This window comes from Sebastes fasciatus, chromosome 21 (genome assembly GCF_043250625.1).
Source record: "Sebastes fasciatus isolate fSebFas1 chromosome 21, fSebFas1.pri, whole genome shotgun sequence".
Taxonomy (NCBI): Eukaryota; Metazoa; Chordata; class Actinopteri; order Perciformes; family Sebastidae; genus Sebastes; species Sebastes fasciatus.
Genome location: NC_133815.1, coordinates 2,136,883 through 2,153,587, shown reverse-complemented (window position 1 = coordinate 2,153,587; position 16,705 = coordinate 2,136,883). Strand labels below are relative to the sequence as shown.

Sequence of the window (16,705 nt, the reverse complement as noted above, 5' to 3'; positions counted from 1 at the left end):
TTATACTCAGAATACACAAATACACGGTAACAAATATATTTTATTTTCCCCACAAAAACAATGTGCACAGTGTACATCCCAACCAACACAAAGTTGCACATACAGAGGTCTACATACAAAACAACAGAGGAATTTACTGTATACAGTTACAGTAAAAAAAAACGGAAAAAAAACTATGCTGCATCCTCTCTTCTGTTTCGGTCTGGCCACAGCACCTCATCCACATCACAAGCAATGTTTTCCCTGGCCAAGCAGCGGGGGAAATATCGCTTAGCATGTCGAATCCAGCCATGAAAAGCATCAACTGCTATATCTCCACATGCGTCTTCCATAGCTTAGAGAAGGGGTATACGCGTTTGTGGATTTCGGTCATACACTTTCCATCTCCAGGCAGAAAAGAATTCCTCAATAGGATTGAGGAATGGAGAATATGGAGGGAGATAAACAACTAAAAAGCGTGGGTGGGCAGTGAACCAGTTACGAACCAGAGCAGCCCGGTGGAAACTTACGTTGTCCCAAATGACAACGTACCTGAGCTGCTCTGGGCCGTCTATCTGATCTGGCGGAATGAGTGTGTTGTGTAGGGTGTCCAGGAATCTGATCAGATGGGCAGTGTTGTAGGGGCCAAGGGTAGCATGGTGATGGATGACGCCATGGTGGGTAATCGCTGCACACATTGTGATGTTCCCTCCGCGCTGGCCAGGGACTTCAACAATGGCACGCTGGCCGATGATATTCCTTCCCCTCGTTCGTCTTTTTGTGAGGTTGAATCCAACCTCATCAATGAAGATGAACTGGTGCTCCACTACAGCCACCTCTAGCTCAAGGACTCTCTGAAACAGACATGGAGTGGTCACTATTGTGAAGCACAATCATTATGATTACAATACTGAAATATGTATAATTTATGCAGTGTTGAGAGTATGCATCAATTGTGGGATTGTATAGGACTTACTTGCACATAGTTATATCGCAATTCTTTGACTCTTTCTGAATTGCGTTCAAATGGCACCCTGTTGACCTGCTTCATCCTCAGATTATTTCTGCGCAAGACACGGTCCAGTGTTGATAAGCTTACCCTATCAATATTTTGAAATATCTCATTGTTTTCTATTATTTTTCTTTGTATTTGCCGTAATGTTATGGCGTTATTTTCTAGGACCATGTTCATGATTTCAGTTTCCTGTTCAGGAGACAGAAGACGTTCCCGACCACCTTGTGTTGGTAATCTTTCAGTTCTGCAATACAAATAGTAAAATACTGTAAATACTGTGTAGGAATACATTTCCCAAATACTTGAAACATACTTTATTTTTACAGTCCTACAGAACAGTCCACAGGCAATACTGTACTACTGTACTCATTGAGTACTGTATTGATATGCAGTACTGCAATTTTCTAGTGAGAGTAGATGTCTTACCTATTCTCATTTCGGAAAGTCCGGATGATGGATGCTACAGTGTACCTGCTCAAATTTGGCTGTACTCTTTGCCCAGCCTCCCTCATTGTTAGACCATGGTTGACCACATGGTCAACCAAAGTGGCTCGGATCTCATCAGAGATTACGGTCCTTGGCCTTCCTCGTCCTCGTCCTCGTCCTCCCCGTCCTCCTCCTCTTACTCTCACTCCTCTGGCTCTGGCTCTGCCTCTGTTTCCAATGTTGGCATCCATTGCTCCAAAACAGAAGAGCTCACCTGTTGCCCTTTTATGCTAAAGCTCTGATTGCTAATTGTAACACTGTGTGACAGGTGTTTGCCCATGTGATGAGTCAGTGTGCATAGTAGGGCAATTGACTTTAGAATTTTGAATGACAGTGTGTTCCTTGTGAAAACGAGATTTTCTTCATGAAAATTGTGCCAAATGCAGAGAATTGTGTGTAGTGTTTTGAAAAAAGTGTGTTTTAGAACTGCAATTTGAGTGTAAAGCAGGAATTGTGCTTGTAGTTTAGCAGAATTGGTTCAGGGGGTTGGTGCATGAGTTACATGTTGTGGTCATTGTGTGTCAAGTACCAGTATTTGTGTGTAAACAATTGAGAAAAACTGTAAACAACATTTATTATATACGATGCTTCACACAAACAACAGAAGAAGAAGAAGTTTTAAAGTTTGTCATGTGCCTTCCTGCCTGTCCCGACAGTGACATGTGTTAGTGGGAGGGGGGCTTCAAGGACAGATGTGTGCCTTCCTGTGCAGATGTTGTTGCCAGGGGAAACAATGACAGGACATGCTTTAATCGCCGTGGTGAACAGCTGGAGGGCCTTCCTGTGTGTGTGTGTGTGTGTGTGTTTCCCTCGGCGCTGGGTGCTGTATAATAAGTCTGTCCGTTAATCAGTTTGTGACGGCGTTGTGACAGGAGAGGAGCGAGATGAAGACACTTTTATTTCACATCATGAACCGGCCGTTTCAGGTACAGTTACCACACCATGCAGAGATGCAGACTGTTATCACAGATTGTCGTGGCTGTCGTTGTTTGTTTCGTTGGGTTGGTTGTGATTCACCCTCTCTCTCTCTGGCATCCTCATAGTCTCCGTCTGTTTGTATTGTTTTTGGAGTCTGTGTGTGTGCTTCAGGTCTAGCAGGGTGTTGTGAGCAGACATGTAACTTTGCTTTGGCAATAGAGTAAAATAATCCTGTTTGAACTCCTTTAAACCATCGCTTATTTTCTGCTGTTGCGAGCTAAAGGATTTATTGTCATTTTTAGCTCTTCAGAAATGCCACCAGTTGGCATTTAAGTGGTGCATTTAAGTGGTGCTCTGCATGTTCAGGGACTGTTTTAATACAACTAAACAAGTGTTATGCACTTTGAAATGATTATAATTCAAGGTTTCCCCCCCACTGGAAACTGTTTAGATGAGGTGGTAAATCTCCCAGAATTGATGGACAGAAAATTGATTGTTTACTAAAGCAAAAACGCAAAAAACAAATGAAGTGTTTGTGGCTTCTCAAATGTGAATATTTACTGTTTTTCCTAGTCTTTTATCATTGTAAATTAAATATGTTGAAGTTTTGGAATGTTGATCAGATAAACAAGCAATTTGAAAATGTTGGGAAAATTGTGATGGGCTTTTTTTCCACAATTTTCTGACTATTTATACACAAAACAATTAATCAGTTAATAAAGAAAATAATCTTCAAGTCTTTCATATCCCTAAAATCTGTACAACCTAAGCTAAAAGGGTATGTAAATCAATAAAGTGTTAAAAAATTAAAATCTGAATTTTGTTTTCCATAAAATTGTACTAAATAAACACACAAAACATATTGATTCCAAAAGATTTCTAAACATGAACAAAATATTGTATTGCTGGAGGGAGATCGCTTGAAAGTTTACTTAGTCATTTTCAGTAAATGGCGCAGTATAAAACGGAAGAGTAGGACGCTACTAATCCATCTTTTAAGAGGTTACGTCTCTAGTCTGATCTCGACGGCACAGCTGATCGGTACGTGGTTTGTTTACATGGCGTAACAGAAGTGCATATTTAACGGTGTGTGGACAGAGAGCGTCCAATGTTATTAGGCTATAAGTAAATAAAAATACCACAAATCTATTTTCTTATCTTATTGGTTTCTGGCAGGAGAAACCAGAGATATGGCGCCGACTGATGGCGACACGCTACGAGCCTCTCTCACTCTTCTCTTGATTTTAGCTCTTGAAACTTGAATCTTGAAACTTATTCTGTCAATAAGAAGACACAGCAAGGTCGATATTATTCATCATTATAATAAATTATTAGTTCTATGTTATTATAAAATAAATATAGATGCATTTCTAGGGGGTTCAGTGAACCAACGCAAACTGTGCCTGTGGGGAAAAAGTCAAGTTATAATAAGTGTATTCTGTTTGTTTCCTGTCGTGATGTTCCCTGTTAGTTTCAGCACCTGATGACGCCTCTCTCCGTTAATTGGTCCCTGATTGAAATCGGAGATGCTGCTAATTGTGTTATGGAGTTGTGACTGAAGCGATTTTCTGCAGCAATCAGGTTCAGAAGATGATTTAAAATGTGCACTCCCACATGTTGCATATTTCTGCGTGAGTGATGTAATTAAGAGGCTCCCTCGTCCTGATCAGAGAGACTCGACTGGCAACAGATGAAGCACTTTGATTTCCTCTAATGAGGAAGGGGAGATGGGGAGGGGGAGAGAGAGAGAAAGAGAGACAGAGAGAGGTAGAGGATGACAGGAAGGTGGAGAGAGAGAGAGAGAGAGAGGTAGAGGATGACAGGAAGGTGGAGAGAGAGAGGTAGAGGATGACAGGAAGGTGGAGAGAGAGAGAGAGAGAGAGGTAGAGGATGACAGGAAGGTGGAGAGAGAGAGAGAGACAGAGAGGGTGGATGGACTCAGACAGTGGCTCTACTGTCCAACAGATCATTGTGTGTGTGTTTGTGTGTGTGTGTGTGTGTGTGTGTGTGTGTGTGTGTGTGTGTGTGTTATGGACAGATTACCATGGTAACGCTGTTGGCATGGCGACAAAGTTTTCAAACTCAGTGATGTCCCCCTTCATCCTCATACGTCTCTCTGTCTCTCTGTCTGTCTCTCTCTCTCTCTGTCTCTGTGTGTGTGTGTCTCTCTCTCTCTCTCTCTCTCTGTCTCTCTCTCTCTCTCTCTGTATATCTGTCTCTGTCTCTCTCTCTCTCTCTCTCTCTCTCTCTCTCTCTCTCTGTGTGTGTCTTTCTCTCTCTCTCTCTCTCTCTCTCTCTCTCTTTTACTGTCTCTCACTATCTGTTAATGTCTCTCTCTCTTTATCTCTGTCTGTTGCTTGATCTCATAAAGAGTTGTAAAGTAATTTGTTGTAAGCTGTCAGTGTGTCAGTGTGCTGACTTGCACACTGAAGTACCCAGTAGTACACAAAGTATCTCAAATTGTCTCCACATTGACGAACATTAAAATGCTCATATATGTATTCATTGGTGAGAAAACAAAATAATATGATATTCTAATAATAATAAAACACTTTGAAAGGAGACATATAAGTACATTTTGATGACTTAAGATACATTATGAATTTAGGAGTTTTACTTGTAATGGAGTATTTCTACTTTCCTTAAGTAAAGGATCAGAGTACTTCTTCCACCGCTGTAAAACTGAGACCTCTGTGTTGTTGCATTTGGGGGAAAAAAAACTCAAAATCAAACACCAAAATCACACAAAACTGACCCAGAATCAGCTGTAAACTGCTGAATGTTTTATCAGGTGTAACCTTTAGTTTCAACATGTTTATTTTATGTCCACATGTACCTTTTGACTTAAAAACAGATATTTCCAAACAGATCTTTTGTGCTGATGACTCAACCAGCAGAGTTTCATAACCCTCCTTGAAGCCGTGAACTGTCCGTCACGCCAGAAATCCTCCCACTTCTCTGAATCTATTCGATCTGAATCTTCTCCTCTGTGCACTTCTTGATAGATCAGTTAACGGCGTAACGAAGGGCACACACACCTTCATCTGCTGCTATATACTGTATACTGTGTGTGTGTGTGTGTGTGCAGAGCTGTGATTGAGGATCTTGTCTTGCCAGCTCTTGAATAAATGATGATGTCCTCCCTCTGCTCCTCCTCATCTATACTTAATGCTCTCTCTCTCTCCCTCTCTATGTTCTATAAAGTTCGGCCATATCCGCCTCTCTCTCCTCCATCACTTATCCTCCTGCATCTTCTACGTCTTTATTTTCTCCATCTCTTTTTAGTGTGTTGTCTTTCAGATTAAATGACTCTCTCTCTCTCTCTCTCTCTCTCTTATTTCTTTCTTGTTGCATCCAGATTTCCACCCACCTTACACCTGGAAAATAACGATAACTATGATTTAAAATGAAAATATATGTATAAATCCAGAGTTTGAAGTAATGAGAAGATAAAGAGACGGTGCCAATATAAAAAATTAGCTTTATGTAGTATTTTTTGTGTGCTTTAGTCAGCCCAGTCTCACGGCAAAGCGTGTAATAGACAGTCCGCCTGTCCACCGGAAGAAACTGGGTCAGTGTCACGTTTTGTGTCGCCGAGATGTGTATATTACACGCCTACATAAAGGTGCAGTGTTTTGTAGCGACGGTTGTCACGTGTTGTGTAGTGACTAGGTCTGTCAGCCAATTAAAATATTTAATTGCGATTAATCACAGTTTTTTATCTGTTCTAAATGCACCTTAAAGGGAGATTTGTCAAGTATTTAATACTCTTATCAACATGGGAGTGGGCAAATATGCTGCTTTATGTAAATGTATGTATATATTTATTATTGTAAATCAATTAACAACACAAAACAATGACAGATATTGCCCAGAAACCCTCACAGGTACTGCATTTAGCATAAAACAATATGCTCCAATCATAACATGGCAAACTGCAGCCCAACAGGCAACAACAGCTGTCAGTGTGTCAGTGTGCTGACTTCACTATGACTTGCCCCAAACTGCATGTGATTATCATAAAGTGGGCATGTCTGTAAAGGGGAGACTCGTGGGTACCCATAGAACCCATTTACATTCACACATCTGGAGGTCAGAGGTCAAGGGACCCCTTTGAAAATGGGACATGATAGCGCAAGTTTGGAGCGTTGGTGACAAGCTAGTATGACATGGTTGGTACCGATGGAATCATTAGGTTTTTTTTGTTTCATATGATACCAGTATCTTCACTCTAGCTTTAAAAGTGAGCCGCTACAACTTCCAAAAAATATCAATTGTGTTAATGCGTTAAAGAAATTAGTGGCGTTAAAACAAATTTGCGTTATTATCGCATTTTTATTAACTTTGACTGCCCTACAAATATACAAGTGTCTAAAACACAGAAAATAAATAGAGAATATAAAGATAGAAGTTCAATTAAAGTGGAGTAAAAGACCAACATGTCTGGTCATTCTTAGACGATAGTGCTAAAGTTCTTTAGTTTTTTTCTTCTGAATGAGAGGTAATCAGTGTCTGTCACTGCTGCACTACATTTCCCAGAGATCACCTGTCACAGTCAGACAGGGTGACGTCTTCTTCCTTTTTTCTGTTGATGCTGTTTGACTTTCTGTAGATGGAGCTCTTTTTCTTTTGTTCGGTCATGTTGGCTGTCACAGTGCAAAAAAACATCTCTCTGTGTGTGTGTCATACACTCTAATATTTATCTAGTGTGGTTGTGTGTTTGGAGAGTTAAATGCTAAACAGATGATTTTAAATACTATTTATAAAAACATTTTACAGCTGAACCGACTCTGATCTCTGACAGTTGACTGTTAGCTGGGTGTCTTTGTGTGTTATTTGAGCCTCCGGCAAGGCCAGCGGAAATGCACTTTATGCCTCTAACCTGACAAATCCCAAGCGTGAGTACGTGTGTGTGTATGTATATATATATATATATACTGTGTGTGTGTGTGTGCGTGTGTGTGTGTGTGGTGACCATCCGGCCTGTTAATTTGATTGCGTAACGGGCTTAGGGAGGGGTGGGGGGGCACAGATTGTCTGGAATGGCATCCCGCTCGCTCAATCCGTGAGAGCTGCTGCCATGGAGAAGATTTACACACACACACACACGCACGTACACACACACACGCACACACACGCACTCACACACACACATTTACATTACGTTGACATTTGAGGCGTTTAGCTGACGCTCTCTTACCCACAGCGACTCACACTGAGAGCAACAGAAGAAGAAAAGATTGATATTAACAGGATTTTTAGTGTCTCACACACACGTGCACACACACACACACACACACACACACACACATTCACATTCACATTCACACTATAGGGATAAGACTATAAGAACAGTCTGGTTGGTATTATTTCCAAAGTCCCACTTGCAATCTATTTTTATTAGCAGAGTTAATAAGGGATATGCAAGTGACGCTGGAAATGTGGCGTCACTTTTCTCTCATTTCCTGTCTCACACACACACACACACACACACACACACACACACTTGCTATCCATCACCGCCAAGTGCCACTTCCTTTTCAAGCCACACTCATGTCATGCAATTACTGTAAACCTAGTCTACTGTGTTATTTTATATTTATATATTTTAATTTCTGCATTATCTTATGTTTGAAATTCTCATTTTCTTTTTATTCATATTTAATGAGCGTTGTTGGAAGGAGCCTGAGATCTAACATTCTCACTGCCAACGGCTGCTTCTCTGTCATTGTTGTGCATATGACAATAAATAACTTTAATAAATAACATATAACTAGAGCTCCAACAATTAGTCAATTCACCGATAAGTTGATCGACAGGAAAACTATTTAGATAACGACATTACTTTCTATTTCATCAGAACTTGTTTCCTGAGACCGCTGAGACTGAATCAGACCATAAATGTGCCATAAAACCAAAAACTATGAGTCTAAAGACATGAAAATGCTCAGTTGAGCTGCAGAGTTCGTGACATTTCTCTGTGTTGTCAAGTCTACGACCGTCAAGCTTTAACAAATAAACTTGTGGTGCTCTTTGTATGAGTCGATATCTATACGTCCAGCCCAGTTCCACCTTGTCTTTTGCCCTCACTGGTGTGTGTGTCGGTGGAAACCAGTACACACACTCAGAGAAGGCGACAAACAGGTGGAGGTAATCCTAGAAATGTCATGCATCCTGTTGACGCTCCACACTGGCATTGTGTACATTGTGTTTGTGTGTGTGAGGTGGTGGTGGTGGGGGGGGGAGGGGGGGGGGTTGTAACAGGTGGAGGATTTCGGGTGGCGAGTGTCTGCGTCCTCATTGTGTCTGTTTCAGTGTGTTGGACTGTTTCAGTGTGTTGGACTGTTCCAGTGTGTTGGACTGTTCCAGTGTGCTGGCTCAGGCTGAGGGTTTTGGGGTTGTTTGATTTGCGTCACAGTTTGTCGCCTTGTGCGTCAGCTTGTGTTTATCAATTTTATGTACATACTGTATGTCTGTATCATGGTGTGACTATTTGTTAGCAGAATTATCACAAATTATCTGGCTTTTTAAAATCCTATTGATGTGCTTCTGTATCTTCTTCTGGCCTTTCTGTTTTACGTAAAAAGCTTTGAATTGCCTTTTTGAAAGGGCCTACACACATTTAGCATCAGAGCTAAGATCATATAGATCTACTGTATGAGTACATCTGTTTATTAAAATCAACAGTATTGTATAAAACAGTATTTTTACAATATTAATGCTTATCAAGAAATTGCAAATGTACGCAGAATCGCACTTAAAATTTCATTTTTAGCCAAATCAGTTAATTATGTTCTGCATTAGGGGTGGGCGATATGGCCAAAATCTTCTATCAAGTATTTCTATACATCACGATACAGTAATTATTCTATAAATTCAATTAAGAAATGGTTTAAAATAACCATAGGCGTACCGTACTTCATCACATTTGATTATTTTCTTCTTTTATTTGTAACTTCCATACAAACAATGGTAATAAAGGTAGCTGACCCCTGGTATATACCGTCATATCGCCCAGCCTTATTCTGCATTATATCAGACTAAACTCTTCACACGTTTGTAAAAATGCTAAACTAATTATGTTTCTTTCTAATTATAATTAAATGACAACACATTAATGTATTTGTGAAATAGACACGCTGCTTACAAACATTTCTTCTGTGTGTGTGTGTGTGGGCAGGGAGGAGAGTTGGGGGATTCACGTTACCTCTCCCCTCGTCCTCTCCAACACTGACGTGTCCTAAGATATTCACCAGTAAACAGACTCTACTGTACTGAGTTGGACTGGTTAGTACTGATCAAATCCAGCGGGGGAAGAGGTATTCAGAGGCTTTACTTACATAAAAGTAGAAATATTATAATCTTATAGTACTTTATTACAACTAAAAGTCCTGCATTTTAAATTTTACTTATGTAAAAGCGTGAAAGTATTATCAAACTTAAAGTATATTAATTAGTTTAAAGGACTTTAGACACTTCATCAATCATCATTTTGTGTCGTCACATCTATCAATTATAAGGCATGCACAGTAATCGAGGGAAGCTTTGCAAAAAGTAGTGTACATGCTTAAAATAAATCAACTAGTGCTGTCAACAACTATTTTTAATAATTGACATTAAAATTATTATAAAGTAGATATAGGGCTGGGGGATAAATTAGTATGATAATTAATCGTCTTTCAATGGAATTATATTGTAATGAAATCATATATCGAGATATCGTGATAAACAGTTATGTCGTCTAAATTGATAATAAGCACATACTGACTCCAATTTCTCAGAAAACCTGATCATTTTGTAATTAAATGAGAAAATACTCAGTTATTTTGATTTGTCAAGTATTTAATTCAAGGAAGAGTATACAAAACCATGTGGTTATTTCATATATAGAATATTTATTTATTGAATTACCAGAAAACATGCTATATCATGATATATATACAGTATATAGATATATGAAATTAACTATATCGAGAACATTTTGGTCATATCGTCCAGCCGTAAGTAGAAATGTTAATCTGGTTTGAGCTTCTCAAAATGTGAGGATTTGATATATTGTATACAGTATAAAATATTATTATAATTGAAATTCTCTGGGTTTTTGACATCATTTTCATAATTTTCTGACATCCTTTAAACTGAACAATGACTCGATTAAATTGAAAGATAATCAACAGATTAATTGGAAATTAAAATAATTGTAAACTGCAGCCCTGAAATCAATCTTCTTCTGTACCGAGAGGAAACAATTCATCTTTGTTTTTACTGCTTTCACACAGTCGGTAGACAGATCGGCTGTCAGATTAATTGATTTGCATGTTGAAAGTTGTTGTGAAAACGTGAGTGAGTTGAGTGTGAATGTGTGAAAATAGAAGTGGGAGTTCTTGTCCTCGTGGTATTCAGTCATTGGTTGGTGAGTTATGTGACTGTGGAGTGAGCGGGGATCTCCAGGACACCTGATGGAAACACTGGGTGGAAGGTTACAGCTGCATGTTAGTGGAGGAGGAGGGTGGGTGGGGGGGGAGATCCCGCTTCCCATCTCAATTTGGATCTGCCCCCCCTCTCTCCCCTCCTCTTCCTCTGGGTATCCCCTCTCACTGACTCACACTTGTTGCCCGTCCCAGTCCAAGTCATTCGCTGCCACGGCGTTGCTCCAGACAACTACTCAAGCTCACTAAGTGATGACACGCCGCACGGCCGAGGTCAATCCGGCCAAGTGTATGTGTGCAGTCATCGGCCTCGTCAGGGCGCTGAGGAGCCGGCTGAAGGCGCTCCGTCGCCTTCTGCTGCTCGCCGGGACGGACGGCAGCCGCCAGCGACCGGCCCCGACCTTTGATAGTGGCCGCTGGGAGCAAACCAGGAAAAATGGGGGGACAGTTTTAGGCTGTTGTGGACCAGAACACCCCAATATGACTGTGAGTAGTCATGAATGTGTGAGTGGAGGTGCTCGGGTCACTTCAACGTAGTTTATCCATGTTTGTGCATCTTATCTATGTCGACTTAAAGCAGTAGGTCCAACTGGTTTTACTGGTCTCATGGCAGACAGAATATAAAACTTATTTTACGACTCTGTTGAATACTCGATTCTGATTGGTCAATCATGGCTTTCTATAGTCGGTTATTTCTTTATAGCAGACCGTTGCTATGTGTAACAGACCGTTGCTATGTATAACAGACTGTTGCTATGTACAACAGACCGTTGCTATGTATAACAGACCGTTGCTATGTATAACAGACCGTTGCTATGGGCGCAGTTCTGATGTCGGTTGTTTTTTGTGTCAAATTATTGGTTTCTTAAAGTAAGTAGCCGTGTAATAACCGCTGCTCTGGTGTGAATTCAGTGTGAGATGAATGTCGGTGGAGATTCAGTATTAAAGGAAGTATCCAGATCCTTTACTTACAGTATGTAAAAGTACTTTTTTCTCCATTAATCAATTGATTGTTTGGTTTATAAAAAATTGTGCAAAATTATTAAAATAATTAAAAGGAAAAGCTGCAAATCTTCACATTTGTGAAGCTGAAACCGTGAAACCTGTTTGAGTGAAAAAATAATAAATTAATTAATAAAATTGTTACCAATTAATTTTCTGTTAATTGATAAATCAACTAAACATTTTTTAAATTTGGGGCCGGCTATGAGTTATAGAAAAGTACCATAAACATTGTCCAAAGTGACAACACGCTAGTGTATTTGTGATATAGATATGGTCAGTGTAGTGTGTGTGTGTGTGTGTGTGTGTGTGTGTGTGTGTGTGTGTGTGTAGTTGTGTGTGTGGGTAGTGAGGGGAGTTTCATGTTACCTCTACCCTCATCCTCTCCAACACTGACGTGTCCTAAGATATTCACCATTAAGCAGACTCTGCTGTACTGGCTTGGACTGGGTGGTATTAACAAAATCCATTAGTGGAAGTAGTATTCAGATTCTATTTAAGTAAAAGTATAAATACCGTATAAATACCTCAACATACTCCGTTACAAGTAAAAGTCCTACATTCAAAACAGGGCTGCACAATCAATCGAAATTTTATTGAAATTGCAATATGGCCTACTGCCATTTTCAAATCGTAGGATGAGGAGGAAATTGTAATAAATATCAAAATAGCGTTTTAAATGACATATTGTGGTGCTGCGGAGATGTCCTGGCCTGCACATCATATTCTAAAACATCTTTGTTTGCTACATATCCCCGCAAAAATCCCCACCATAATCATTTTAATATGTTTTTCAATGAAAAGAAGAATAATGAAATAAAAATTATCATTCCCTCTAATATCACAAATCATCAAAATTTAATATTTTTTCAAAATCATGCATCCCTAATTCAAAATGTTACTTAAAGGTCCCATATTGTAAAAAGTGAGATTTTCATGTCTTTTATATTATAAAGCAGGTTTAAGGGCTATATCAATACTGTTAAACTATCAAGACGCTCAATATACGCAGAAATACACACAGCCTGTGTGCAGCAATTGTGCGTTTGAAAAAAGGATTTCTGTCCATTTGTGATGTCACATGTGTACAATATATATAGACCATTACACGGCTTTAAAAATAAACATTCTAAATGTGTCCCAGTTTATTTCCTGTTGCAGTGTATGTAAATAACATCAGCTGACAGGAAGTAAACATGGACCCAAACTGTTGCCTAGCAACGCAATTCCACTGCAATTCCGTTGAAATGCACTAAAACGGAGCGTTTCAGACAGCATGAGGAAAATTAAGTTTTTTTAACATTACAGCATGTAAACATGTTCTAGTAGAAACACAAAATACAAGTATGAACCTGAAATGAGCACGATATGGGACCTTTAAGTACAAGCACAAGAGTATTATCAGCAAAATGTACTTAAAGCATTTGGGAGCAGCAACGAGCTTTAGAACTATATAATAATAACATCTCCCTTCAGTCAGACACACGTGCTAACTCATGTTGATTTCCCCGTCTGACCAGCAGTTAAAAGAGATTTAAAAGAGTTTATGTTAATTTAATATGATGGCTGTAATGTGTCCGACGGGGAGGTCTGCTGCTGTGTGCAGAACAACAACACACTGATTCACTGTGCTGCTCATGAGGCCTCTTAATTAGATGTGATGGTGGACAGATGATGAGGAGTGTTGCAGGGCTGCTGTGTTAACTGATGGCTCGGTGGAGACCTGTTAACCCCGCTGATTACCACAGATTATGTTTGTTTTAGTAACTCAGCCTGCCAGTAAAGATATCAGGGTGATATGACATATGAAATATGAGCATATTTGGAAAAAGTGACTGAAATAAATCAAATTTTCCTGACTTACTGTGTATCTGATGTATTGAAAAAAGGAAATTTGAGCATCTACAATTCCCTGACAAACCGGGCAAACTCCATCTGGTGATGAAACTGATATAATACGATCAAAAGCTCCAGAACAGAGCCTGAATTTAGGTGTTTCCCAGATCAAGAATAAACCTAGAAGCTCAGTTTATCGTTATGTTTTCTATTTATTGACCCATCCAAAGCTCACAACCAGATTCAATATGGCAATTTCTTTTGTGTGTATGAGACAAAAATGTACTTTATTTATCAGCGGAAGAGTCGAGTTAGAAGCTGTGTTTGTGTGTATCTTTCCATATCGACTGTGCACAAATGAGATGGAAATAAACGCTAACAGGGATAATAACAGGTTAAAGAGGCAGGTAAAGTGTGTGTGTGGGGGGGTACATGCAGGTGTGTATATGCATGTGTTATTTTGCATACATGCATGTGTGTGTTCAGAGCACAGGTGTGGGGCTTGCAGTTTTAATCCGTGTGATTAAGAGGTGATACATGAGCATCCTGTCGCTCCGGCTCTGATCCTCCATCTGTGGTCTGACTCAGACACACACACACATGAAAATTCATCATTCCTAACCTCCTCATCTTTTCAAATATTTCACGATCTGATTTGCTCAGAACGGTCAGCAGCATCCCAACTTTATGTTTATTATGCGGCTCTCAGTCAGCGTCGAACTGTGTTCAGCGTCAAGCTGCGTTCAACGTCAGCGGCTTTGTCCTGATGGAGGAGGAATCTCATTTACATACGGCGGCGTGATGTTTCATACTCGGCGGTGCTGATGACATGCAGAGTGAATCACATGTTTGTGTGCATATGTGTGTGACTAAGAGTAAGAGGCTGTTTTTGATACAGTACATTAAGAAATATGAACATGTTTTTCTACAAAACCTAAAGTTTAAAATTGGCAAAATTGTGATTTAAATCTGGAACTGATCTGATCAAAGTCTCATTAAACAACATGCCAGCTTTCAAAACTCAACACATTTTGTTTGGCACCAAAAAGTTTGATAACCAGCTCAAGCTGAGAGGATGAAGAAACTATAACTGTGATTAACAACTGTAGTATTTACTATATTTCAGAGGGTAATACTGCTCTTTTTAATCCACTATACATATAGAGAGAGAGCTTTCATTAATAGTGTGTATAGTGGAGAGGCCGACAGGAAATGAGGAGACCTTTGCCCTGCTCTGACGCAACAATAATCCAATATAATACCTGTTTTATAGAATGGCCCCTTTGAGTGTGCTGTGTAATAATATATAGTGCACTGAAAGGGGGAATTCTGCACTATAACTACTTTTACTTTCGATGCTTTAAAGGTACAGTTTGGGTGTTTTGAAGTGGGGTTGTATTTAAATACTTTAAGAGTGGAGTAATCATACAATAGTGACATTAAAGTGTATTATGATGTTTTTTTTAGTGTATTTTAATCTAATTTGGTGCTCTTATACAAGCTTTAAGAGTAGAATAGTTATCTAATAGAGACTTAAGGTGTTTTGTGGTGCTTTTTAGTGTATATTGATTTAATTCGGCATCCCTTTAAGAGCTTTAAGAGTAGAGTAATTATCTAATAGTGCCTTTACCTTGCTGTCAGACAGCTATTGAGTCTGTTTCCGACGGCGAACTGAAGCGTTTATCTATGCTATCGCCAAAGCCACCAGACTCCATTGAAAAAAACAGTAATTTTGCCTCACAGATCACAGGAGTTAATGGTCTACCGCTGCCTCAATCTGTTAGTTTGTTTTTGTTTTTTGACTGACTTTGGTGTTTTAAACGATTAGTTCGGATTCACCAAAGCCACACAATAACACAAACAAACTAACCGATCGAGGCAGCCGTAGACCAGCGACTCCCGTGTTCTGCGAGTAAAATTACTGTTTTTTCCAATGGAGTCTGGTGGCTTTGACGAGAGCATAGATGGATATGACGGCTTCAGTTCCCCGTCAGAAAGGGCTGTCTGACAGCGAGGTAAACACGCGAAAATACATATAAATATAGTGTACACTTAAACTGTTTTTTTTAGGTGTCTAAAATATGTTACATACCGACCATCATCTACTGTAGGTAATACACTGACTATGGATAAGTACATTATACAACCCTACTTCAAAACACCAGAACTATCCCTTTAAGTACATTTTGCTGATAACACTTCTGTACTTTTATAATTAAGTATTTTGCAGTGAGGTATTGGTCTTTTTACTTAAGAAAAGTATCTGAATATTTGCAGACGTGGCTGCACCCTTTCCTACTCCAGTCTATGACCTTTTTTCTTGAGGAAGAGAGGGAGAGAAGAAGAAAGAGAGAGGTGCAAACCACAGAGGAGAGGTGAGAACGGTTCAAAAAAAGATAGAAAAAGCGAGAAAGTAGGAGGGAACGAGGGAGGAATGGAGGGAGGGAACAAGGGAGGGTTGTCTCTGAGGGAGAGAGAGAAAGTGGGAGAGAGAGGTAGACAAGAGAGTAAGAGAGGAGGAGAGAGAAGTGTTCACCCGGCTGCCGGCTCCATCCTGCAGCCTCGCAATCGATACACAGGAGCATGTTAGCGCCACAGAGCCTCAGCCGCAGTCGGGACTACAGGACCCACAATGCACTGGGACACCCTGCAGCCAGCAGGTCGCCCACCTGGGAACTACAGGTACGGAGGGGAGGAGAGAGTGACGCAATAGAAGTAAGAGGAAAAGGGTGAGACAGAGAGAGAAGAGGATGGATTTGGGAGCGCAGAGCAGAGAGCATGATGGGAATTGTAGTCTGGATGTGTTTACCTGTTTGCATCAATATCCTGAGTAAACAAAGCGGGAAGCTAGCAGGCTTTAGAAAGAGTTTGAAGGAGGGATGGTGTCACTGAGTACAGTCACACAGTATGGTGTCATTAGTCACTCAAGCTACAGCGGGAAGCAGGTATCGGGGGTGGCTCCATGACAACTGTGCATCAATGTGTTTGTGTGTGTGTGTGTGTGTGTGTGTGTGTGTGTGTCCCATTTGAGTGTGTTTTG

At 40.0% G+C, this 16,705-nt stretch overlaps 1 protein-coding gene across 3 annotated transcripts in view; it reads left to right on the top strand.

The window, feature by feature from the left end:
- rps6ka3b (ribosomal protein S6 kinase, polypeptide 3b) overlaps positions 1-16,705 on the top strand; it is a 57,398-nt gene that overhangs the window by 21,734 nt on the left and 18,959 nt on the right. Inside the window, exon 1 of one of the 3 annotated variants that reach the window (XM_074621706.1) lies at positions 2,260-2,406. The exons of the other annotated variants lie outside the window; for them this stretch is intronic. Coding sequence (XP_074477807.1) covers positions 2,365-2,406 — 42 coding nt within the window. The 5' untranslated portion in view covers positions 2,260-2,364. Of the gene's footprint in view, positions 1-2,259; positions 2,407-16,705 lie in introns of those variants that run through there. 3 annotated transcript variants of the gene reach the window in all.